Here is a 23,878-nt window from a genome sequence, read left to right as displayed (position 1 = left end):
TGCATAGCCTGAGATGTTCGGGTGTCAGCTGTGACAGCTTGCTTTTCCCACGTGAATTAACCCTTCCTCTGGCACTCCTCATGCTCACCCGAGGCCATGCCTTTGAGAGCACCTGCGCTGTCTTCCCTGGAACGCGGAGCTGCAATTCCAAGAGCTGCTAGAGCCCTATTTTGAGCAGCACTTCCCAAAGCAATTCATCGGCTGGTTTTGAGTTCTCAGCCTCCTGGTTGTAAATAACACCTGGGAATTTCAATGAATAATGGAAGCTCTTTAATGCTGCTGTTCAAGTGAGGTTATGATCTGCGGCACAAAATCCCTACCTCAGACTAACAGAAATGCTGGCAAGTTCCAGGATGTTTCTATTTCTATGTCATTCCTTTATAGCTGGGTATTTCTGATCCTGGAGAAGCAGAAAAGGGTCTTATAAAGCCTCCTTGGGGGGATGTTGTGGTGGAATTGTCAAGGCATCTTGTTATTGCTGTAGAAGTATGAGTTTGAACTGTGACTCCACAGTAGCTGTAAATGGGTGCCTGTACCTTTGATCCATGGAAGAAAAATTACGACACCGGTCATTTTTCCTTCATACAAGCTTTTGATTGTACAAACAAGATAACCGTATCAGCTAGACGTGGAGAAATTGTTCACCTTGCTATTATTCTGACATACCGTAGAGCCCAGTGAATCTTCCACCTCTGCCATCCTCCACTTATTCACCAAAAAGTGATGAGAATGTGTTGTGCGGCTCAGCAAGTTAGTATTAGGGAACTACAAATACAGAATACAGATGAAGGTGGTGTAGAAATGCCAAAGAGCTTGATTAGGAGGCATCTGCGCCATAACATCCAAGACTTCACAGGGATCACAAAGAAAATGACAGCTTTCACACACCAGTTCTGATAAATTGTGTGGATTGCCCAGGGCTGCTAGGGAACTATTTCAAAGCATAAAAGTCATTGTGATTGTTTAAAAATGACTCACATCACTATATAAGAAAAGAAACAGAGAGGAATATTGTGCTTTACTCTGGCAGTCCTGTCTTTTTCTGCAAGGTATTCACGAGGCTGCAAAGGAGAGGGGAAAAGCAGACTCTGGTTCCTATGGATATCACCTGCTGAAGGTGTACTGCAACAGCACTGCTTATTTTGGGCTTCTCTGCCTCTCTGTGGTCCCTGTGGCAAAAGGAAGGGAATGTATGTGCTCTTGTCACCTCCCCTAAGTCGTCTACTTTGGCAGTCCTGGCTTCAGCTGGCTTCAATCCCAGAGCAGTTGAGCTCTGTAACAATTGTACTGTTGTACCCCAGGGTAATGGGAGAGTTAAAAAATTACAAATTTAAAATTAGAAGTGAAGAAGTCCTTGCCCTTTACATGATCTCTCCCTCTAGCTGGTTCTGTAATCCTTTCCTAGGTAAAAAAATTCCAGTAAAAAATACAGGAGTATTGCACAGTCAGGTTCTTACAGATAGGCCTCACTGCCTGAGGTTAGCAAGGGCTGCCCCTGGTCACCAGGGCTTAGGTCCTGTCTTTGCAGCCCACGTTCATCTTTTGAGGTAACAGGGCAGAAGCTAAGGCCCTTTCTCCTCCAACCAAGAAGGTGATTTGTCCTAATCTTTTGTACCCATACACATTTTCAGCACCCACAGTGTCTTGTGGCAAGAAGTTTCACAGCTTAGCCAACTTTTATGTAAAGAATCTCCAGTTGACTGTTTTGAATTTGTCCCCTGCGAAATATTGCTGTGCACAGTGGAATGGTGCCATCAATCAGCTCATTGGCAGGGAGGTTTATTTTTAATTTGTGATAGAAAATACGCATATAGAAAAATACGCAGATAGAAAAAAACGCAATCTGACATGCCATGCTGGAAAGGCTGCCGTCTCCGCTGAAGGAGGGAGCAGGCTGGCTAGTTAAATGGTAAAGCCATAAAGCACTGAGATAGGCATGTTTAGCCTCTGTGATGAGATTGCCCAGATAAGGCACTGAGAAGGTTGGAGTATTCTGACACCACTGTGTTTTATCAGACATCTTTAAAGTCACTGTAATCCTAGGGAGGTTATTAAAATGGAGAAGAGGTGATGTAAATGCACTGAGTGGAATAATGCACCCCACATGTATTATGCGATATAAGACCATATATAGTTTTTAGCAGCTACAGGGTTTGGGCTGTGGAAAGACATGTCCCAGGTGAATACTTTTAGCCTCTATTGCTCATCTTGTTCTGTCAGGCCAGGGAGGCTGTGGATATGAGGGATAACAAGTTGTGGTAAAACTCTGCAATTTTGATTCAAGCATGCTAACTTTGTTTCTTGAGTCTTCTGAAGTAAATCTGTGACTTTCTGAAATAATCTGAATGCACTCAGTCAGAAAGGATCCTAGTAAATAGAACAAGTGGTGACTAGGTCCCATTGCCTCAGTTCATTCTCCCCTAGTAGCACAGCTGGATCCATGCAACCCCCTTGGCATAATGAATTTCCCTCTCCGAAGGGACAGAAAGGGGTCCCCGATTCAAGGCACCGGCTGAGAGCAGGGTCATTCATTCTCTGGAGCACCATTCAAACCTGATGATTCCCAAGTGGATTTCATCTCCCCACGAAGTCAGGATGTGACCAGCATGTGCATCAGGGTCTCAAAGTTAAGAGGCACCCGTGACAGCTTAAGGAGGGAACAAGAAAAACTTAGCTCATACCCAGGACACAACATTTGAATAGGACTGCAACAAGAACTCCTTGACTGATTCCCTTGTCCTGGTCTCCTCCTGATTGCTGTTTGACAGAAAGGGATGGGACTGCCTGCAATTCCCTTGCTCCATGTACACGTGGCAGAGATCAATATCCCTGCTGAGAATCCTTCGGACCCCATCCAAAACCCCTTAATCATGAGAAAATCTTACTGTCACCTATACTGGACTCTCAGACGTAGAAGCTGAGGATGAGGTTATACTTTGGGAAGCCAAAGTTCAGCATACTGAGTAGTTTCAGTTTAGTTTAGCTTAGTTTTAGTTTTCTTCTTGGCAACTTTACAGTTGTAGTTGTTTTTATGAGTTAAACTCACAGGGTAGCTATGTAGCCCTGTGGCATTCCTGCAGGAATTCAGCCTGGGTCAGGACTTCACACAATTTTTAGCAGATGCTGTTAGTGGCAGCTGCTGTGCCAGTGCCACCACTGATGACAGTGACTCCCGGTGCTATGACAAGCCAAATGCCACTTTAAAGCGGTACGTGGTACATCACTGGTGGTATACTGCACATAGCGGTGGTACTGGGTTTTGGCAGCCAATGGGCTTACTATCTAGTGGTCCCTTACTAATCTGTCTACTAATTAAGTGTAATTATGGGTGAAGCTCTACATGTTTTATTCACTTGGGTCCCAATTCTGCTAAGTTAATATTTTATCATTCTGAAATGAAGGATTTTCTGGAAGTCTGCAGGAGATTTTTTAGTTGGCCTGCAAAAAGTAACCAAAAAAGCAAACTTCGTATCAGGAGACTCGAATTTAACGCACCTCCACTGGTGTCCATGATCAAAAGAGGCTGAGGACCACAGTACTGAAGTAAGTGTCCAACTTTCAACATGCAAGCAGCCCTTTTAAAATCAATAAGGCTGCTTGGATGCTTAAAAGCAGATGCCCACTGAGGCAGGGCCTCCTGCTGTACCGATGCAGACAAGAAATCACACGAATAAAGACTACAAGATCAGGCTTTAGGCCTCTCTGCTTGAGGTACAGTTACATTGCAGTTTTACCCTTCTTAATAGACTAAGAAGATTCAAGGTGTCTGTCAGATGCAAAAGGAGTCCCAACAAACACATAGTTGTCTTCTACTCCCATCTTAGTTTATCAAGATAAAAAGGGGGAGGGGGTGGGAATCCTGTTTGTGTCCGTAGCAGCATCTTTGGCTGTTTCTCATGTCTCCTTTGTATTGCAACTGAGTTGGAAAATAATTATGCTTGGGAGAGGTTTTTAGAAATAGGAGTCAGTACAAGAGATGCGGGAAACCTTGACAACGATACAAAGACCAGGTACAAACCTGCACAGCTGCAGTCCGACCTTTTCCATGCTGTTCCCAGCAGTTTCTAGAGCATGTAACACAAACCAGCCCAATCCCAGCCTGCCCTTGGCAGTCTTGAGCTACTGTTTGAATTCTGATGTCAGGCTGCCTGATCCCCAGTGCAGAGTGAGACTTCTCTATTCAGTTAACAGTTGCATTCGTGAAAAAATAAACTAGTCTTTGTTCCTATCGCCTCCACCATGCAAAATCTATCTTCCTGTGAGTACAAACACTGCCAAAGCTGCTTCAATCCACAGTTTTCTGGGTGAAGTAAATTGGTTTCTTCTCTGGGTGTATCCCTTTCACCTGTAATAAGATGTATTTCATTGTATCTGACTGCATTAATTGCTGCACTGATTATGCTCAGTGCACAGGTCAGATAATCAATATGTTTTACCATTTAAAACCAGAGAGATTTATGATCATTTTAGAGTCTGTCTCCTAGTCTTAGGTATTCAGAGTTTGCTTGTTTGTTTGTTTGTTCTTTTTCCTTACGGCTGATTTGAATAACAATAATGTTAATATGAGGTTTTTAAGATTCGTAGTACTTTCGGAGGAATCCTACTTCCTTAGAGTATAATCCAGCAATGCTTTCCTGGAGTAGAATGATAGATCCTCTGTCATTTCAGGTACCATCTCATTTCAATACCACTGTGATGAGCAGTGTTGCACGCTTATTTAAAGGAATCGGTCGTTCAAGGTACCAAAGTCACACCCTGCTCTGGGGGCAAGAGCAGAACCCTGACTTGCTTCAGGGGAAGAAAGAACAGTCTCAGAGTAGCAGAGCAAACTTTGTCACGCAGCCATCGGATTCACTGGAAGTTTCGAAGTCGCCATTGTGACCAAACGGGTCTTTTCCAAAGCTTCGTATCCTGTTGTGCTGGAGCTTAGCAACAAGTTTGTCCCAGTCGCAGTGTGTGTGTGAGCTGCTCCTTGGGCCTGACCGAAAATGCATGCGGCAGGGAGGGGTGATGTGATCCCTCTTCCTTCTTGGACTCAGGGATGTGAAGGAGGGGGATTGCGCTTTCCTGTGCACAGCACTGTGCTTTCATGGAGGGAACGTGTGCTCGTTCATTTGCTCTACCGTTCGCAATTTAGGCAGACTGGCTTGCTTTGCTTCTGCTATACAGCAGAATATGGTGCTTGGTGCTTTGATGGTCTTCTGGCAGGAGCTCTCTAAGGAAAAAGAGACATGCTCCCCTACGTTCTTCTGCTCGTATTCAGATGTGATTTATACACAAAGCTGGGTATATGCATTAAAATACCCACAAACATGCATTTTAATGAATTCCTTGTATTATCGCCTTTTCGGAGTGTGTCTTCCATGCACATTGTAGCTGACAAAGTTTACGGGAAGGAGCACTGCATTTCAGGCTGATTCTGGGGCTAATGATTTTGGTGTGAGCAGCCCAACAGCTGCACAGGGAGGAAGATGATGGGAGTTGGGGGGGGGGGGAGAAAAGGTCCCGATCCCCTTCCCGCAGGATGCCCTATAGGCTGTTTGTGGCCTCCTGGCCGGCACATACCGGGCACCCCGTCAGCAGCAGAGCCAGCGCTGTCCGGGACGGCGCTGGGACGCACCCGGGGCTGCCCCGGGAGCCCTCGCAGGGGGAGAAGGAGCCGCCGCCGGCTGTTCCGCCTGGCCCAGCCTCCCGGGGAGGAGGGGGCTCCTGCCGGCGGGCTCCCCTTTGCAGGGGGGGCAGGAGCATCCCGCCGGGCCTGGGGGGGCTGCCGGGGGCGGGGAGCGGGGCAACCCCCAGCCGGCAGCGAGCCTCCCCCCCCGGCCCCCCCGCAACCCCCGCCAGGCTTTGCGATCGCAGCCGCCGGCGGGGCATTGCCCTTTTAAGCTGTGGCCCCACTGCCTCCTCCCCGCCGCCCCCCCGGCTCCCGCAGGGGCTCCGGCAGCCGCCGCGACCTCGCTGCTTGCCGGCGGCGAGCGGAGCTGCGGCGGGCGCGGGGCGCAGAGCCGCAGGGCGGCGGCGGCGGGGCCGCAGCGAGCCGGGCTCCCCCGCTGCCGGGTCCCCCCTGCCCCGCTCTCGCCCCCCGCGGGGCAGCGCGGCCCCGCCGCGCTCGGGGACCATGGGATGCTGCACCGGCCGCTGCACCCTGATCTTCCTCTGCACTTTGCAGCTGGTAAGTGGCCGCGCTGCCCCGGCGAGCCGCGACCCGCGGCTGCCGCCGGAGGGAACTTGGCGGCGGAGATGGGTGCGGCGGGGCCGGGGGTCCCCGGGGCAGCGGCCGGGAGCGGCGAGGCGCTCGGGCTGAGCGGGGTGCGCTCGGCTGCGGAGGACGAGGGCGGCGGGGGCTTTCGGCTCCCGGGACGGGCAGGAGCCTCCGGCTGGGGACAAAAGCCCCCCGCCCCGCCGTGCCCGCTGCCCTGCCGGCGCCGGGCGGCCGGTCCCGGTGCCACCGGGGCCGCTAAACACTCCGGTGCCGGCTGAACTTCCAGCTCGGCGCCGGCTCTCCGGGGGGAGGTGGGCTGGATGTCCGCCTGCGCTGCCAGGCGCTCCGGCTTCCCGGCTTTGCTACGCAGAGGCGTTTACCGATCTTCTTAAAACTCGGGGATACGTAAAAGAGCCCTTAACTTTTAAGTCTGTGGCTTATCTAAAATAAAACTAAAAAAAATCGGTCCGTTAAAGGAATCCCAGCAAGCTTGGCGGCGATACTCAAAACCAAACCAAAGTTCATACGTGCTGAAACATATCGGTACCTTCAGCTTTTTTTATGCAAGGCTGCAAGAAAGGACTCGCTTAAGGCGTCCGCATCCCACCCCGCTCGTTTGCACTGGAGGGGTCTGTGCAGATTTGGGAGTAATTGCTTAAAGCGTTCTCGTGATGAAGTGCTGTTATTTTGTGTGTGTGTATATGTATATATATATATAAAAGTTAATGGTGTTCAGAAAGTGTCATCCCTGTGGGTACAGATTCCCAGTCCCCATGACATCCGCGTCCATGTCAGTGCAGAGCAGGGATAAACAAAGGTCTGGTTGTTTGACGAGGGTCTGTGCATCCAGCCTGGATCTGGAGGGTCCCCTTCTTGTCAATAGCTAATAGGCTCCAGGGCTTCTCCAGCCTTAAAAAGGAAATGACAGCATGTATATACTTAATTTCATTTAGTTTATCTAAATTGGCTTTATTCTGGGCTATTATCAATGTGGAGGAGAAGACCCGCTTTCTCCTAAGTTCTGTTGAACAGTGAAGTGGTGCCAAGGGGTGATCTACTTAAAACTCCTTGTTTTGGAGTTGTTTACTGCCACAGGAGTTTATTTGCTGTGAAGAGGCAGTGAGTGAGCACTTCCCCGAAGGTAGGGGAGAACCTCTCATTAGAAGAAACTGGAATCGGCTCGTTTTTAAATGAAAACCAGCAGCCTAGAACTGGAGGGGAACAGGGTGGGAGTGCAGTGCTGTGAACTGCGACTAGCACAGTCAGGAGGTGTGGATGGCAGACTTGGCTTGTAGTTAAACAAAATAGGGAAGAGAAGTTGTGTTGCTTTTTTGCACAAAGCATATCAGCAAGCGTCTTTATGAGTGAGTTGAATGGCTGGGGAGTATATTTAGTCTGCTGGATTATTTCTTTGATTTTTCACCCGTGATCACAGAAGAAAAGCTGTACCCGGCATCACATTTGAAATTGGTAGCTGAAAGCTGACTGTCTCTTAAACCCATCAGTATGTCATCCTGCTTTAAAGCACTCTCACACTCTCCCTCTCCCTCTCTCTTACACACACACACACACACACACACACACACACACACACACACACACACACAAAGGAGAATAAGAAGAGAAAAAAACCCACGAGCTGCTGGTGCTGCTCTTATTTCTGACAAGCGTGGGAGTTTTCTCGTATCCAAGATACGGGGACAAAGAACCCCCAGCATTTTATTTTCCTTAAGACCCTCCTCCTTGAAGAAAAGAATCGGTTTGGCTCATTCTTAAGCAAGTTGGGATGCTTCAGCCTTAGCGATTTCCCATGGCACTTGCTGGGTGAATTGGTAGAGTTGGAAAAATGTGAACTATGGGGAGGGAATTCCTGGAGCTCTGCTCCAAGGGGGGTGAGGTCAGGAGATCCTGGCTGGTTCCCAGCAAGTGCCTGGGTGAGTGCAAGATCTAGCCTGATTTTTTTTTTTCTGCAAACTTTGTCTTTAAATGGTCACATCATTTACACATCAGTGCAGCCAAGTGACCTGCAGAACTAGCTGCTGTTCGTGATGGGTTCGGTTAATACAAAGCATTGAAGTGATCAGGCCAGGATCATCAATAAATTATGATGGCGTGAACCTCCTTTGTTCTTCTTATGTCTCTGTTCTTCTTCATTTGATACTTTGAACTCTTCGTATTCTTCCCTGTATGTCACCAAGCATCAGGTCTGCCACTACTGAAGTCCCAGGGGTGAAATCCCAGCTCCTCTATGCTCAATGAAGGTTTTGCCTCTGGCTCAAATGGGGAGAGGATTTCAGCGGTTGGACTTCCAGCTCCAGTTTTGCAGCACACCTTATGTTTCTTTACTGGAAATTATGTATTCTGATGTCTGTTCGTCTAGGCTTCATTGGGGCTCTTTATATATGATGAATGGAAAAACAAAAGAACCTCCCAAAAAACAAAATGAAGAATTAGGATTGCACTGGTGTTTGGAGATTGTTTTATTATTAGGTGCAAATAGTTGAGCGGGTGTATGGGAGAGTGTTTGCAAACTGCAGTTTCAGTGCTTGCCTGGAGAAAGGGCAGAAAACAAACATATTAATCATTGCCGTATATGTTCCCAAAGAAAAAGTTTGTGATCCAGTCAGAGCGCAGAACAACATGTGAATGCAATGACCTGCTACGCAACGCGAATACCAACTAGATCTTCAGCCCCTCACAGGCGAAGAGCTCGTGGCGGAGACGGGCAAGGAGAGCCGTTCGCGGCTGTCTGAGGAAAATCAGGGCTGACTCCCCGGTGGTTTGCTAATCAAAAGGGGGGAAGGGAAGGCTGTAGTTTGAATGAATAATTTGCCGAGTTCCAATTTTAGATTATTGTTGCCTTGAAATGTCCAAGTTAGGATCCTGCCGTTGAGCTGATCGGTGCCGCGGAAGGGAGGCTGTGAGAAGATCCTGGCTCTCCCTCCCTTTGCTCACAGTGTGTATCACTGTCCCAAATCCTCCCGTTCTTCCCGATTGATCCCCTATTCTTCTGGAATAGGTTGGGTGAACTGCCAAATCAGGGCCACCCTGCAGATGAGCTTAGTCTCAGCTGCTGCACAGAGAAGGACCTTCAGCAAGGTGAAGAGCTGTTTGTAGTCTGGAGTTTTTGCACACCACAGCCTCCTGCCCAAGATCTGCCAGAAAAGGGGAAATAAAAAATGCATTTCTGACCCCACCAATTTCATACCATGTTGAAAAACTTCAACAGCCGTCTACCTCGGTGCATTGGCATATTAAGCACCATTATTAACACTTAAATGGGGCATAGGCCTCATCAGTAGGAGAATAACACCTGGACTCTGCGGGGGCCTCTGTGGAGGGTTAAGAAATGCACCCTACAGAAATTAGGGCTGGAAAAGGTTTGCCAAGGGCAGGAGTTGAGAACCTTTGCAGTATGACAGAAAGCGTCGCACCCGCAGGGCCAAAGAGGACTGTGGACTGGGTGGGTCGTGGTGAGAAGCACAAATAGGGGCTGGGTCTCAGATAGGGAGAATATTTTAAAAATCATTCCTTTCCTCCCTTCCTCTCTGGCAGCAGGAGATTGCACCCAAGCAGTGTATTTCCTAGAGTAGTAAGTGATTGCGCACTGAAGGCGCCATGTGAATTTATTTCCACCAAGCCGCGCATGGAAAAATTCCCTCCCTCCCTGTGCCCTGTCCCAATAAATCAAACAACTGTAGTTTCTTTACATTCTGTCCATGGATTGAGAGCTCAGATGCCAAGCAAAGCCTGGAGACAATTTTACAGATACATTATAAATCCCCTTAGAATAAGGGGTTCTAATGGAAAAAATGACTGATACTTGAAATGAGCACAGAGGAAGGCGCCCCGGGACGGGACTGTGTATTGAGCCTAACCAAAAGTAACTATATACCTTTATTTATTTATTTTCTCATGCGCTCTCTCTCCCTCACTCCCTTCTCGCCAATGCTTTTTTAATCTCTTACAGAAGTGGGTGACCAGTTCTGGAAACTATTTGAAACCAGCACAGATCCTTCTCTAACAACTCTTTCCTGTATCTAAGTGGCCGTGTCAGTCTGATCAAGACATAAAGTGCGGAACAGCACGCTGGGGTCAGGGCAGAAGGGGAACGTGGCAGACAGGCATTCGGGATTGCACAGCTTGTCAGGCAAGACAGAATCTGGGCAAAAACAGCACAAGTGAAAATAGGTATAGTCGATCCAGTAAGTGCCCTCCCCTTCTCTCCTAAGCTTGTAGGGATAATCTGGCTCCAATGCTGGTTTTAGGTCCTGATATTCACCCCCATATTGATAACATTTGCATTCATAAATGGACCCTGGCTTTCTGCCTGGTGTTGGGGCCTCTATCTTCAAAGCCCGGATTCTCTGGGGAATTCCAGACCGAGTGCCTGTTTGCTGTAATTCTGGCTTTCCTTGGGGCATGGACAATGTCTGATACGCTGCGGGCTCCCTAGCCCGCTATCTGCTAGATCTCGTAATCAGGCGCTGCTGCATGGGCCTGCGAGAAGGAGGGCAGCAGAGCATCTTCCTACCCAAGGTAGGAGCAAGCAGCATTGCGGCTTCTGCACTTTGGGGGCTGTGGAAACAGCTTTCTCTTCTCCATCGCAGGGACATTTTGAACTGGAGGCAGCCTAGGAGAGGCAGAGCCTGTCTCACCCCTCCTCTACAGCTGTCTCGGGAGCCGGGGCAGCTTGATGCATCTCCTGAGGGAGCGTTGAGCTCACACAGCTGTGGTATGGCTGAGCACGGAGCGTTAAAGGAAGAGCAGGTGCAGGGATGAGCGCAGTGTCCCCCTGCTCATCATGCTGATCAGAACCACTCCACAGCTACCTTGTGCTCTGCCCATCTGCTTGTCTTCTTCAGATTTTGTGCTTAAATTATAATCCCTCTGGGGAAGGGGCTGTCTTTCGTGCATATGCACAGCACCTAGCACAATGATGGCTCGAACCTTTCCTGAAGTCCTCGAACAATGCTCCAGTCTAAATAATAATATAAGCCTAAAGACTACGTTTGACAGATGCTGTCTTCTCTGTGTCTGTTCCAGACAAAGGAAAAGTAAAGCCGTGCCAATAATAGAGCTCGTCAGCATTTTCCGCTGAAATGGACTTTCAGTAGAAACCTGGGAATTTGACTAAATGAATATTTTCGTGAGAAGTATCTGCTTTCCATAGACAATTCTGAGTTTTTCTCCAAAGTTTTGGCAAGAATATTTTGGCGAAAAATCAAAAATGTGCTGGCAAATGTTTGCTGCGCTAGCAAACATTTTTAATTTTGGAGTCGTGGGGCTTTTCTTACAAAAAGTTGAGTTTTTGCATGAGGAAATCTTTCTCTCTTTTTCTTTTTTTTTTCTTTTTCTGAGCAGCTGGAGTCAGTAACGCTGTAGCACAGTGGTTTAGCCCAAAAGCTTCTGAGCAGCACAGGGGAAGAGGGTTTGGGGATATGTGCAGCACCGGGTCTTTCGCCTTGCCAGGCAGTCCACATCCGTGTTTCCCAAAACGGTGGCAGAGGTTGCAAATGACTCCCAGGAATCCAGTTCCTTTGTGTCCTCTCACGAAACCTATTTAGTGTTTTCAGACCGGGAAAGAAATTTGGCAAAGACCAAGACAGAAATCAGTCCCTTTGCACTGCTTTCTCCGAAGATGTTTTGGCAGCAGTGTGGTTTGGTTCTTTCACGAGCTGCTAGTCCGCTCCAGATGGACTGGGAGTGCAAGGCATGGAAGTGCCTGACAGGAGTTTTCTTCTGAGATAGTCTTGCGCTGTGGTTTAAACTGTAGCGTGCAGACCCGTAAATTTGCTTTGCAGGATTGTTTTTCTAATAGAATTTTAACCTAGATGATCTAAATAATACTGATGCTTATTTTATCAAATTTATAATGAAATCTAGAACCTCACTGGGAAGTGTCCCACAGCCTGATTTTTTTAACATCTCCAAGAAAGGTAGAAGCCTCTGAAACTTGTGTGCACAGAGGGTGAAGCTGGCCAGGCTGTGCCCTGGCCGCCGTTCTGCTCTCCTTTCTCCTTGATTCCCACCGTTCCCTGCTGAACTGGCTCTCACAGGTCCTAGGAGTAACAGGACGTTCAGCATAGAGGAATTGGGTGGAATTGGGTCAACTGGGAGAAACGGACAAAGATTTTTGGTTTTGGTCAACTGATTTTTTTTTCCACGCCAAGACCTAGTGAAAGCTGAGGGCAGGATGGTACTGAAGTCATCTCTTCTCGGAGCCCTGGCTCCGTATTTCAGCTGATGCAGCACGTTTGGCTGAGCACTTTCTGCTCTGCCTGGGCCGCGCTCTGCCGCTTGGCCTCTCCTTTTCCTCCGCGTGATCCCCGGGGTCGTGCAGGAGGGCAGGGAGCCGCCGTTCCCCCTGCAGCGAGCCTCTCCCCCGGCACGGAGCCGAATCCGGTGTGGGGTTAAGGGAAGGCCGAGGGGCCGGGAGCGCGGCGCCTGCCAGCAGCCCCGCGCAGCACGGGGACGTTCCCGGAGCAGGGCTGACGTTGCTCCATTGTGTGCTAATAATATACGGAAACTAAGATCGTTTTGGCTAGGGTGCAAGGTGGAGCTTTTCCAAGAATCTGCTATAGGGGCCCTCGAGTAGGAATTCTTGGAGGATAAACTAGAAAACAAAGGCCAGATTGTGGTCTCTTTTACTCCAGGAAAACTCTGGAATAGCCCATTGCTCTTTGAGCACTCAAAAAAACACAGACGATATAACAAGCTCCAAGTACCCCAGCTGTAGCATCCCCTTTTCCCATTAATGTGTCACTGGGTTTGAGGTCAGTAGAACTGGATCTTTCTTTCTTACAAAAGAGAGATAATTTGTGATTTAATGTCCTTATGACTGTGAAGTTCCCTTTGTCTCCACCCCTCCCATGCTGGAGAAGATGTGATGAGTACACCTGACTGTATATGTTGTATCTGGATTTTAGTTTGGTAGAAAATAGAGTTTTCAACAAAGTATAAAGTTTCACAGATTTTTTTTTTTTTTCTCAGAAGTAGCACATTCTTCTTCCATTCCCCACCTCTGGAACATGAGGGGAAAAAAAGGACATTTCTGGCCAAAAAATAAAAATACTCTGGCATTCAGCAGTATTTGCTGAAAATGATGGGGGTTTTATTGCGCCAAACCCCAAATATTTTTAACTTTTCAGAAGTGTTTTCAAGATTCTTTCCATCACAAAGTTGAAAAGTCTCACAAAAAAAAAAAAAGTTAGGGTTTTTTTGAGTTTTGTGCCCTGAAATTTTTATATTCCAAATATATTTGACATTGCCATGTCAGGAGCTCTGCTGTTGCTCCCAAATATTGGGGTTTAGGAGGAAAGCTCCTCAAAAGGAAAATGCAGGCTTGGCTGTTCCTGCAGTGTATTGGCTGGCTGAGTTAATGTATTATTTTCTGTAAGCCAACACTTTCGGTATTTTTGTTGTTGAAGAAAATTTAGTAAATAATGCCCTGCAAAACTGCCAGTCTGGAATATTTCATAGTAATTCCAGACTCATAATATTACTTTAAGGTTCATGAGATTTCAAAATAATAATAAATGACTCTGCTTGGCTAGTTTATTGAGCTTTGATGAGGGTCAGAATCTTATTTCATCTTCTCATAGCCAGTATTATTACCAGATATAATAGTAGGAATTAGGAAGGCAGGGATTAATAGTAGTAAAGAGTAGAGAAATAATTATACTAAAATAATAGCAGGAAAGTAGGGATTAATAATAGGGATGAGAAAAAATGAAATCATTGAAATACCTAACAAAAATCTTTGAGATGGGGCTTCAAGAAAGATGCTGTTTCTCATCAGTGTATCACATCTGTGTTTCATGATAAACACAGAAAAGTCAATGGTGATGTTTCTCTGGCTTCTCACTGGATTAACTGAGCCCAGGGTCCACTTCTGAAAGTCCCTTTAAGGTGAGGAACATAAGTTTTATTTCACTTCATGTTCTGAGTTTCACAGACCAAAGAGGAACAGGCAGCAGTTCTCAGCTGGGATGAGATCAATAGGTCCTCCCTGGACTTCGCTGTAGCTCATTTACATCAACTCTTTTCCAAGGAATGCTTTTTGGTCTCATTTCCACAAGGATTTAATTGCCATTTTCCTGGTGTCAGTGGCTTGTTCGCAGCACAGCTGCTTCCGTGTCAGGATGTTAGACACAAATATGTTGTTTACCAGGGAAGCTCACATCCCAGATTTTCTCTCAAAGGTGAGGACTCACAGAAATTGAGAGCAGCTTTTCTGTCCTCCCTTCCCCCTTCCTCCTGGACATCGTTTGGATGAATCCAGCTTTAGTAATTGAGGTGTCAGATTCCCTGACACCTTTCGGCTGAGAGGATGATGGTGTGGAAATGGTGACCTCCACTGCCATCTGCCATGCCTTAATGAAAATGTACTGTGGGAATCAAGGCGACAGCTTGCCTCCGTCACCTGCTTGGAGAAAGCAGACGTCGGGAGTCCTTGTGCCAGCTTCCTTTGCCACCTCTCAGTGACTGGCCAGCTCAGCAGGCAGCTTTCCACCTGCTCTCCAGCCATGCTCAGGCCAGTAGAATAGCTGCTTTCTCCCTTATTTTTCCTTCTCCAATTCTTTCATCCAACACTAGAAACTCTAGAATAACAGGGCACTCATCACTTTCTCTGTGCCAGTGGGGCAAGGACACAGACATCCCCTCCAGCTTCCAGTTTCCAGAAGTGTGGGAGTATAAATTGCCACCTCATTGCTGCAGCAGGCAATCCTCGCTGCACCGTCGGCAGGATGGGAGGGCTGAACGTGGGTCATCCAGCCTTCATATCCTGCTCTGCACTTCAGGGTAGAGCCTCGCTGTGCAGACTTATTCCCCTTTGCACTGCTCTCAGAGGATACAGGAAAGGCAGCTGTGGACTTCCCTGATGTGAGTGAATCTGCACAGGACTGTTCTGTGCTTCCCAGTTGCCTTGAGAGCCCCATCAGCTGCCCGTGAGCTCAGGCTCCCAGGTTTAGAAGGCTATTGCTCTGTGACATGATCACTTTTCTCAGCACAGTTCCCCAAGGCTTTTTCACCATTATTATGTCATTCTTGAGGGATTTGGGACATCATTGACCTAAGGAAGATAGGTCAGAATTGGCAAGTGAGCAAGAAAGATGCTCTTCTTCATTACTGAGCACTTGGGCAACCAGTCATCCTAATCAAAGACATTAAAGAACAAGAATTGAACGTTACTGAGGAGAGTTTAGTTAAAATTCCCCTCAAGAGCTAACTACACTTAAAAAAAGTGAATCCTGGTGCGTAGATGAATACACAATTACAGCGAGTACACAAACTTGGGAACATGCCTCCTGTGACGCCTCTCTGGGGAAGAGGGACCTGTCCTTTGTCCATGGTGACCCTTACAACAGCCTTGGACCCATTAAACTGACTGCTGCTGAATTATTTTTTCCAAATGCTATTCCCTGAAGATAGTTCATCTTTAAGTGCCATTTCAGCTGAACAGGGAAGGTGAGATAGAGGGCACTAAAGAAGGGGACAGAGTATTTTATTACCCATACAGAACTTACAAAATATTGAGTGTAACTGTGCATGGAGTGCTCTGTATGGTGTGTTCATCCATCACGGATAAACAGCCTCACTGCAATTAACAGTTTGTCACTGTCTTCAGCTCTACCTGAAAATTATCTCTGCAGTAACTAGAGCTCAGTCTTAGTGCTAAGAAGGTTAACCTACCTGGAGATCAGTAGGAATCTAAATCCAGGTTGGTTCTGTTCTTATTTACTAGGTTTGGACATTATTTCTACAGTACTACAGTAAGAGTGTCATCCTGTGTTTTGTTTCCTGGTGGCAATGGTCCTGTAATGGTTTCTTCATATGGGGAGCATATTGGGTTGTACTCTAAACTCTGCAAGCAAACTTTTCTCCTATGTGAAGCTCAGCAGATAGATAGATGTTTTTCCTTTTGTGGAAGGTATGTGCAAGGGTCTTTTCTTTCTTATTACTTATAGTCTAAATACTCAGAAGTGCCTAACTCCATGCCATGGTGTTTGTGAGTACCCTTTCCCTCTTTCAGAGGTGCTGGACCCTTCATACTCCACTAAGAGGGAAACATTCCCACTGTGGTGGGAGCACCAAGTCCAAACGTCCAAGGACCAGAACAAGAATGTAGTTATGGGCACCTAGACGACTTGTCTGCTCCCTTGAGACGGAGTTATTACTAAGTGAAGCTGGGCTGGAGAGAAACTCCTCCTGAACCAAAAACCCTGCATCAGCAAGACAAGATAGAGCTGGCCTGGCCTGACTGGCCTTGACCTTTACTTAAAGGCCTTGGGAGAGGCAGAGACCATATATATTTGTTTACCAGCTAACAGGCTCAGAGAGCCAAGGTCTAGATATATTTGCTGATTAACCTTGTGAAGAATGACAGCAATCTGAGACGTGAGTCATCAAGCTCAAATGGACTATTACACTTTCCCTGAAACCAAAACACCTTTGAGGTTCTGCACCAAACATCTCTATTTAACTGTACCTCAGAAGAACTATTCTTGCAGTGCTTCCCTGGTGACTGGGAAGAGAAAGGCCAAATCTCTAGCCAGGTTTGAAGATTTTGTACGTTTAGATAGCTTGAATGAATATCTGAACTGTTGGCTACCTACCTAAATCAAGCCCAGTTCCTAATTTCCCATGGCTACTAGTAATCTGTTAGCAGCCGATTTCCCTGTGTGAGATAAGAACGGGCTCTGACAGGCGGCTGGCATCCCTAAGTCCAGTAGACAACGCGCTTTTTGTGACAGCACTGTGGGAAAGACAATACACCTGCTTATGATGTATATGTGCAGAATTACAGCAGAAATCTGATTATCCTAATTACTCAGAAATGCTAAATATGTTCGGAATACATTTTGGCTAATTAGCCTGGGAGATTGCTGGCTGTTCAGCAGGGAGGAGAGCGGGTGTTGGGAGAAGCGTAACAGGAGTTCGCAGTTGGTCTGTTATGTGCCCTCTGCTTTTTGAGCATGTGGAGGAAAGTGAGCATGGGGGTTTGGAGATGTGATTGCCAGTCTTAAAACAAATTACAAAGCTGTGAAAGGGCAATTCTTTTTCAAGCATATGCCACTTTTTAGGATTCTGGGTCTTCAAATTTCCCATCTCATTATTCTGTGTGGAAGCATTGGAAGGAAGGATGGGCCTGCCTTGCTGTGCAGGCAGCTGGTGAGAGCCCACGCAGAACACCTTCTCAGACGTATCTTCTCTGCGTGCTCTTTATCGTGCGTTTGTGCTGACACAAACAGATTCCCAAATGCTCTCAGAGGCCTCAGAAAAAGTGATGGTAGCTGGTTTTGTGAATGATGCTGCTTCATTTGCATTTAATGGGCTTGTTTGCACTGGAGAGGTGCATGTTCTGGCCCAGAAAACTAAAGTGCGTTTTCCCAGAGACGCAGAGGAAGTCGGACAGCTTCAAGGCAGGACAGTGGGTTGGTTCATGCTTAGTACATCTCAAGGTACTAATCCCCCAGGTGCCTAGATCCAGGGCACCTATCTGGAGCATGCCTTTGACTCCATTCTGAGCATCCATGCATGGAGGAAACCATGGCACTGCCCAAGAGGGTTGCTGTGCTCCAGGTCAAGACAGCTCGTATGCACAACTCAGTGCGTTCTTGGAACCTCTAGTCTACATAAATTTCTGTCATCAAACCAGAGCCCAAACCCAGATCTTCTGGATATAATCAGTGCACAAAATACAAGCTTATCCATTGTTTCTCCATGACTGTATTTCCTCCTGTTTTTAAGGAATCCTGCATGATTTTCATTCCTAACTCACCTAGGCAGAGACTAACATCTACCTCAAGCTTTTCTGGAAAGGTTAGCTTTCCTGGTCTTAAGTAACTGGCTATCTTTAGTGTGCTCAGCATCAGTCCTGCTGTTGTTTTAAAACAACATTAGCTGGAAAGCTAGATATGAGAAGTTACAGGAGCGTTCAGACTTCCAGGGCTGCCACTGAAATGGCTTAAAACTGAGTTGTGTGACAGCCTGAAAGGATAGATAGGGTGATATGAAAAGTCTGCCAAGGCTTCAGACAATAAAGACTATGTCTCCCTTCTGATGAATAATGGCTCTTTGTTTTATTTCTTAGATGACAGAGCTGTTACAACTGCTGAGAACTATTCCAGTGCTAAATATATGGCTGTGTAATAAAGGCTCTGCAATCTATGAACTGGGACTGAATGGATACTTGAGTGAATCGTTTAAAGTACAATGAATTTCTGAAGCAGCTCATAGTGACAGGAGGTGGAGGGCATAAACTCCTTTGCAGAACACTTATCCAAAGGATGCTTTCCTCGAATGAAAAGCATCCCAAGTTTCACATCTGCCAAATCTTTTCCTCGTGGTGGCTCCCATGGCCGTGTAAAGTTCCTCACTCACAGTTTTGGATGCTAACCTACAAACAAAGGGCATTTCAGGTGGAGTCCCAGTGTTTAGGGGTGAGACACTACAAAGATTTTCTAATAGAAATCTTGGGAAAACTAGTCCTGTCAGAATGAATGGGAATGCAGCAGAAAAATCCTTGTCCAGCTGTAATCCAGGGCTGAGAACTCAATGGGATTTTGCTAGGTCATATCAGAAAGAGCAGTAGTCTCCAGCCTGCTACCTTAAGGAGAATAACACCGCTTATTATTCCTGCAGTACATTTACACTAGTGAAAGAGTCAAGGCACGGGTACTGTGATCATTCAAAATAATAGTGTTCAACCCAGTCTCTTTCCAGATTAAAATTCTTTGAAATAACTTAACGAAGCAACAAAGATTTCAATATCCATAGTGTGGATTAGCACTTTTCTATTGAGCTAATCCCTGCAGACAGACCTGAAGATCAAAAGACCTGGAAAAACTGGTCAAGAAGTTTGGTGTAGGGACAGGCCAAAGATACAGTCGTTCTGGGGACTGAGGAATCGTCTCACACTTGCAAGGGGAGTGATAACATTAGCGGGAAGACAGAGCCGCTGGGCAATGTGTGGAGGAAGCTTTTGTAACACATGTTAATAGAAGGCAAGTCTTTGTTCCCTTCTCGTGGTTAGAGGAGATACAAGAGTTCATGAGTGCACTGCTTCTGAGCTATCGCCCCGTGGTTAGGAGTTCAGTCCGTGCAAGGTCACCAAACTCTTGCACTGCTGTCATCCAGTCCAGATTTGTCATGAAAGAGCTTCATTCTCCAGGGCTGCTGAAAGTGGCATCTATTGACAAGCCTCTAATTTAAAAGGAAAAGAAAAAGAGAGGGAAAAGAGAAATTCAGCTTTGCTGTTGAATAAACCATGAGCCATTGAGGAGCAGCGAGTCAGCAGGGGAGGGACAGGAGCCGATCTGGGAGAATAGCGCAGAAATGAAGGGAACGCAAACGTAATGTGAAAAATGAAGCACAGGAGGGGCCTGGCCATTGTGAGACACTCTCGGAAACTTAATTGGAGAGTCGGTTGGTGGGAGGCCAAAAGATACATACAATAAAACAGAGACACTCGACCGGACTGGAAATCCAAACAAATTGAGTAGCACAACAGAAGAGATAAATTATGCTCATAAAATAAACAATGGCTGAGTGACATTGTATAAATAGTTACATATAATAACACCACTGTTTGTCTCAGCTTTCCTAATTGGAAGGCTGGGCAGCATCCGACGAAAACTCTGTGTTGCACATTTTCCCTTTATAATGAGGAAGATTTCCCTCCCCCATGGCAGCCTCCCCCCAGTCCTATTTAGTAGCAAACTGAAAGGCCTGGTTTCATTCCACTTTCCCACAGCAAACTCATCCTGGCAGGAACTGCGTTAAGGAGGACAAGTAGAAAATGATAATAAATTGAGGCCTTGCTCTTATTTCACCTTGTGACAAATCTATCTAGTGGGTGACTCAGGGAGGGTGATACGAGTGTGGACTGGGCTGCTGCTCTCCTTTTGATGCTTGGTCATGTGGAAAATAACCCCATTCCAGCCCTCACTCAAAAGGCTTTCCTTTAAAAATAGTGCTTTTTAAAAGGTACTGAATCCTTATTTACACTGTTGGAAAGCCTAACCTGCATTAATGTGAATGTCATGGGTCTCATTTCATCATCTACCTGGACTGAAATGCAAAAGCAAAGTGAATGCTACACAAAAAGTAATATGGCCAGTGCTGTAAATACAAGTCAGAGGCCTTGTTAAATCTTAGCATTTTTAGTATGAATCTGGATTGCTAGTAGATCCCTAATGAGGATCTTCCTTTACATAGCACCCTCTCTCAAGTGAACTTTCTCAAGTACATGATCTGATTTCTGCAGGCAAACCTCTCTGGGTAGTGATGAGAATGAGAAAAATACAGGTTTAGTGACATCCGTCAAGGTTCATACACACGCTTTGAACCCGAGACTCTCAACCCCAAAGCACTTATTTCTAGCACTGGATCTAGTCTGAAGCAGACATGTGCTGCTACCCTTTAATGACTGCCCAGGGCAGACTGGGCTTCGCAAGCTGCTCGGTCAAGCAGGGAAACAGAGAGGCTGAGGTTCAGCCTCAGGTGTGTGCCTGAACTTTCCACTTAGGTATTTCTTTTTTGATCTGTTTGAGCAGTTAATGTATCTCCGTTTTCTTGCTTTTATTCACTTAAGAAAAAGAGGACGGGAACTCTACTTTCCCTTCTGTAATGCTCTAGTGGAGGTTACAGCTGAAGGAAGAAGCCGAGGAGCCGGTCAGTGTTCCCCCACCTCCAAGAGCTCTGGGGATGCCCTGGGGGGGCCATGCCAAGGGGATGAGCAACTGGTGGGTGGCATCTTGGTCAGGATCAGTCTATGGAGGGGCACAAAACTGGCTTTGCTTCCCAGCGTGACTGGAAAACTTAAAAAACCCTATTTTACAGGTCTAGAGGGAGGCAACGGAATCTAGATTTGTTACCTGTAATTACTAAGGTAATTAATCAATTATTCAAGTACAATTGATTTCCTTCCAGTGAAGCAATCAGAAGATGAAAATCCATAGTGATTGATTCATTTTCTAGCCACTCTATAGAAGGGAAGTTGTTTGTGGGGAGTGTGGTTATTGGATAATTTCTGCCGTGGCCTGAAAGCCTCTGACGGTCCCTATTTGTAACAAAATAGTTGTTTCCTGTTTGTTCCAGTTTAAAACTCTTCCTGTCAAAAGCATTTTACTGGAACCGAAAGCTGGATTGTTAAATATCTTCAAGTCCAAAATGCTATTTTCTCCCCATTTCTCTCTTATTTAATGCTTTGATGACAGGCGTGGAAGTTTGTCAGTATTTCTTCACTGATATTTATTTTTCAGCTGACAAATGGTTACTTTTTTAACTATAAATATCCAAGGGACATTTTCCTTTTGTACTTTTTGCACTGAAATAAACACATTTTCATTTTAGGTTGTTAGTTTTTTTTGCACAGCATAGTTCTACACTGTTACTGAAAGTCAGCTGTCACAGTTTTGAGTCATTTTATATTGACGATATCCTGTATGAAATGCAAACGAATCACTTGGCCCATTTGTATCCGAACTGCTAAAACATGCCCAGCTTCTAATTTTCCTGAAAACTATCTGCATATTGCCATGATGTGCAGAGGGGAAAGCCTCTTGGGTCTGTTTTGATATATAAACCCGATCGCTTCTGCAGTATTTGCTCATCTGCTCTGTCCTGACTTCCCAGCAGTTTATTAGACTAAAGTTACTTCCTCTAAATGTGGAGGGCAAGGTAAGATTAATAGCTGAAACAAGCAGCAGCGGGGTGCCTGGCCGGTGCTAGGATTTAGCCTGTATGTCCAGAAGCCATGGCAGGGCTGGAATCTGGGGGATGCAGGCGTGGAGGCAGGGTGAGTTTACCGCTCTGTTTTGTGATGTGGCAAAGAAGGGAAGGGTGAAGGGGCTGGTGCTGGGATTGGCAATGGAAGGTCCCCAACCTGAAATGCCACTTCTTTTTATCACTGTAGACACTCTGAGATCCAAAAAACCCACCATCACACTGATGATATGGTTTCTGCTGATGCGTTAGCATGGAATATTAAAGAAGCTTTTTACAAACATAACCTAAGTCTCCAACTATCATCTGTGTAAAGTGAGGGTGTTATTCCTATTTCCATAATAGAGATGGGAAAACAGAACGTTAACACTCGTGCAGGAACTGGAGCGCATTGATGGAAGCAGTAGGAACAGACCTAAACCCAGGAGTTTCATCAGTATTTGGAGGTAACGCTCCTTTGGGGTTGTCTGTGCGGCCGAGCCAAGCTGGGTGTCAGTGGATCGATACCCAGGCGCAGAGAGCATCCGTGTTCTTCCTCACTGGCTCTTCTCTCCTGCTCAGTCAGGCGCAGATCTTACAGAGCGCTTCAGCACTTGACTTCAGCTGGAAGTACATGGTGCTTCAGGTTAGCAGATGCTTAAGTGCTTCACTGAATGGCGGCTTCTGTCTTTCTTAAGGAGCTGCTGCTCATGGTATCACAATGGAGCACAAAGTGTCACGCATAGCCCCTGGCAAGCGGAAGGGGAAAGCCATAAAATCATGGGGAATCCATGTCTTTGGCTTCACGTGTTATCTTTCCTTGACCCCCACAACTTCACAGCTCTGTTTTAGGAAGCAGAAGTGCTAAGAGCACTTTTCTGTATCCAAGTGGGACAGATAAAGTCTTTGTCGCCTCTTTGCTTTTCATAAGAAACAGATGCTCCATGAAAAAGGATCCGTTTGTACAGTAATTACCAATGGAAATTTCTGAGCAGCCACTATCTCTTCCCTCCTGCTGCAAGATGATTACGAATGGGCTTTTCTTCTACGAGCAAAGACCGTGGCAGATCCCAATTTCCTAGATTATTAATAATAACAGTATCATTTTTTTCCTTTGCCATTTCTCACCCACCCTGCACTTCCATTTTAATGAATTCTCTTCTGTTGCTGTAGACTCCGCAGTGACACCAGCCTGATTTGTAATGTAAATAGGCAGCCCAGTGTAAAGGCGACCTGCAAGAGCACCGCAGGGCTCTAATTATAATTTTCATTAAACTCCTTCTGTTTATGAATATCCAAGCAATCTGGCATTGCAGCAGGAGCAAGAGGAAATTAAAGCAACACTACTGCTTAGTGACAGTGTCAGGGAGGGGGGGACCCAGCTGTTGAGCAGAAACTGAAACAGGGTGCTGCTCTTTCCTATGGACAAAGTTTTGAAGAGTTATTTCAGCTTGGGCGTCCATCCCCTCCCTAGCTTTACCCCGGTTGCAGAGCTAGCCTGTGTTTTTCCTTCCTAGCCTGCATAAGTCTTTTACGTGTGATCCATTTGTGACCTAATTAAAGGGATCAAGTGCTAGAGCTCCCACTAAAATGTGCAGGAATGAGGCAGTGGGGAGAGCAGCCACTGACTTGGCCTGGATGGGGATGGGGACAGGGAGGTGAGGATCACATGGAGAGGAACCATCAAGCAAAGGGGAGTGGGGGGAGCTTTAAATAGCATAGCCAAGGCCCTAGGGAGTTTCTACAAAAGACCAGTGACACAGAGACCTTTTATGCACATGCACTGGAAAGCAACCTGCTGATTTCAGGAGTGCTGTGACACGCAGACCTATGTGGAAAGTGGGACTCTGCTGGACGTGCTGTATGTTCACTAAGAAACTCCCATCCTTGTGTTCCTCTGGGTGAGAAAAACAGCTTCAGGTGTTCTCAGAGAGGCATTTCTCTAACTCACAGGTCACAGCTGAG

The 23,878-nt window shown here is 46.4% G+C and overlaps 1 protein-coding gene across 5 annotated transcripts in view; it reads left to right on the top strand.

Moving 5' to 3' along the window:
- Nucleotides 1-5,943: 5,943 nt before the first annotated feature.
- The window catches only part of NKAIN4 (sodium/potassium transporting ATPase interacting 4), a 54,518-nt gene continuing 36,583 nt past the window's right edge, over nucleotides 5,944-23,878 (top strand). For 2 of the 5 annotated variants that reach the window (XR_003258069.2, XM_026092874.2), the window contains exon 1: nucleotides 5,948-6,172. Coding sequence is in view for 3 of the 5 variants with exons in the window: in XM_026092874.2 (XP_025948659.2) it covers nucleotides 6,119-6,172 (54 nt within the window). In the remaining 2 variants the exon portion in view is untranslated. Of the gene's footprint in view, nucleotides 6,173-23,878 lie in introns of all 5 variants that reach the window. The other 3 variants (XM_026092875.2, XR_003258068.2, XM_026092876.2) reach the window with 3 other exon arrangements.

Source organism: Dromaius novaehollandiae, chromosome 16, assembly GCF_036370855.1.
Source record: "Dromaius novaehollandiae isolate bDroNov1 chromosome 16, bDroNov1.hap1, whole genome shotgun sequence".
NCBI lineage: Eukaryota > Metazoa > Chordata > Aves > Casuariiformes > Dromaiidae > Dromaius > Dromaius novaehollandiae.
Note: the sequence above shows the minus strand (reverse complement) of the source record. Positions and strands in the feature narration are given on the sequence as shown.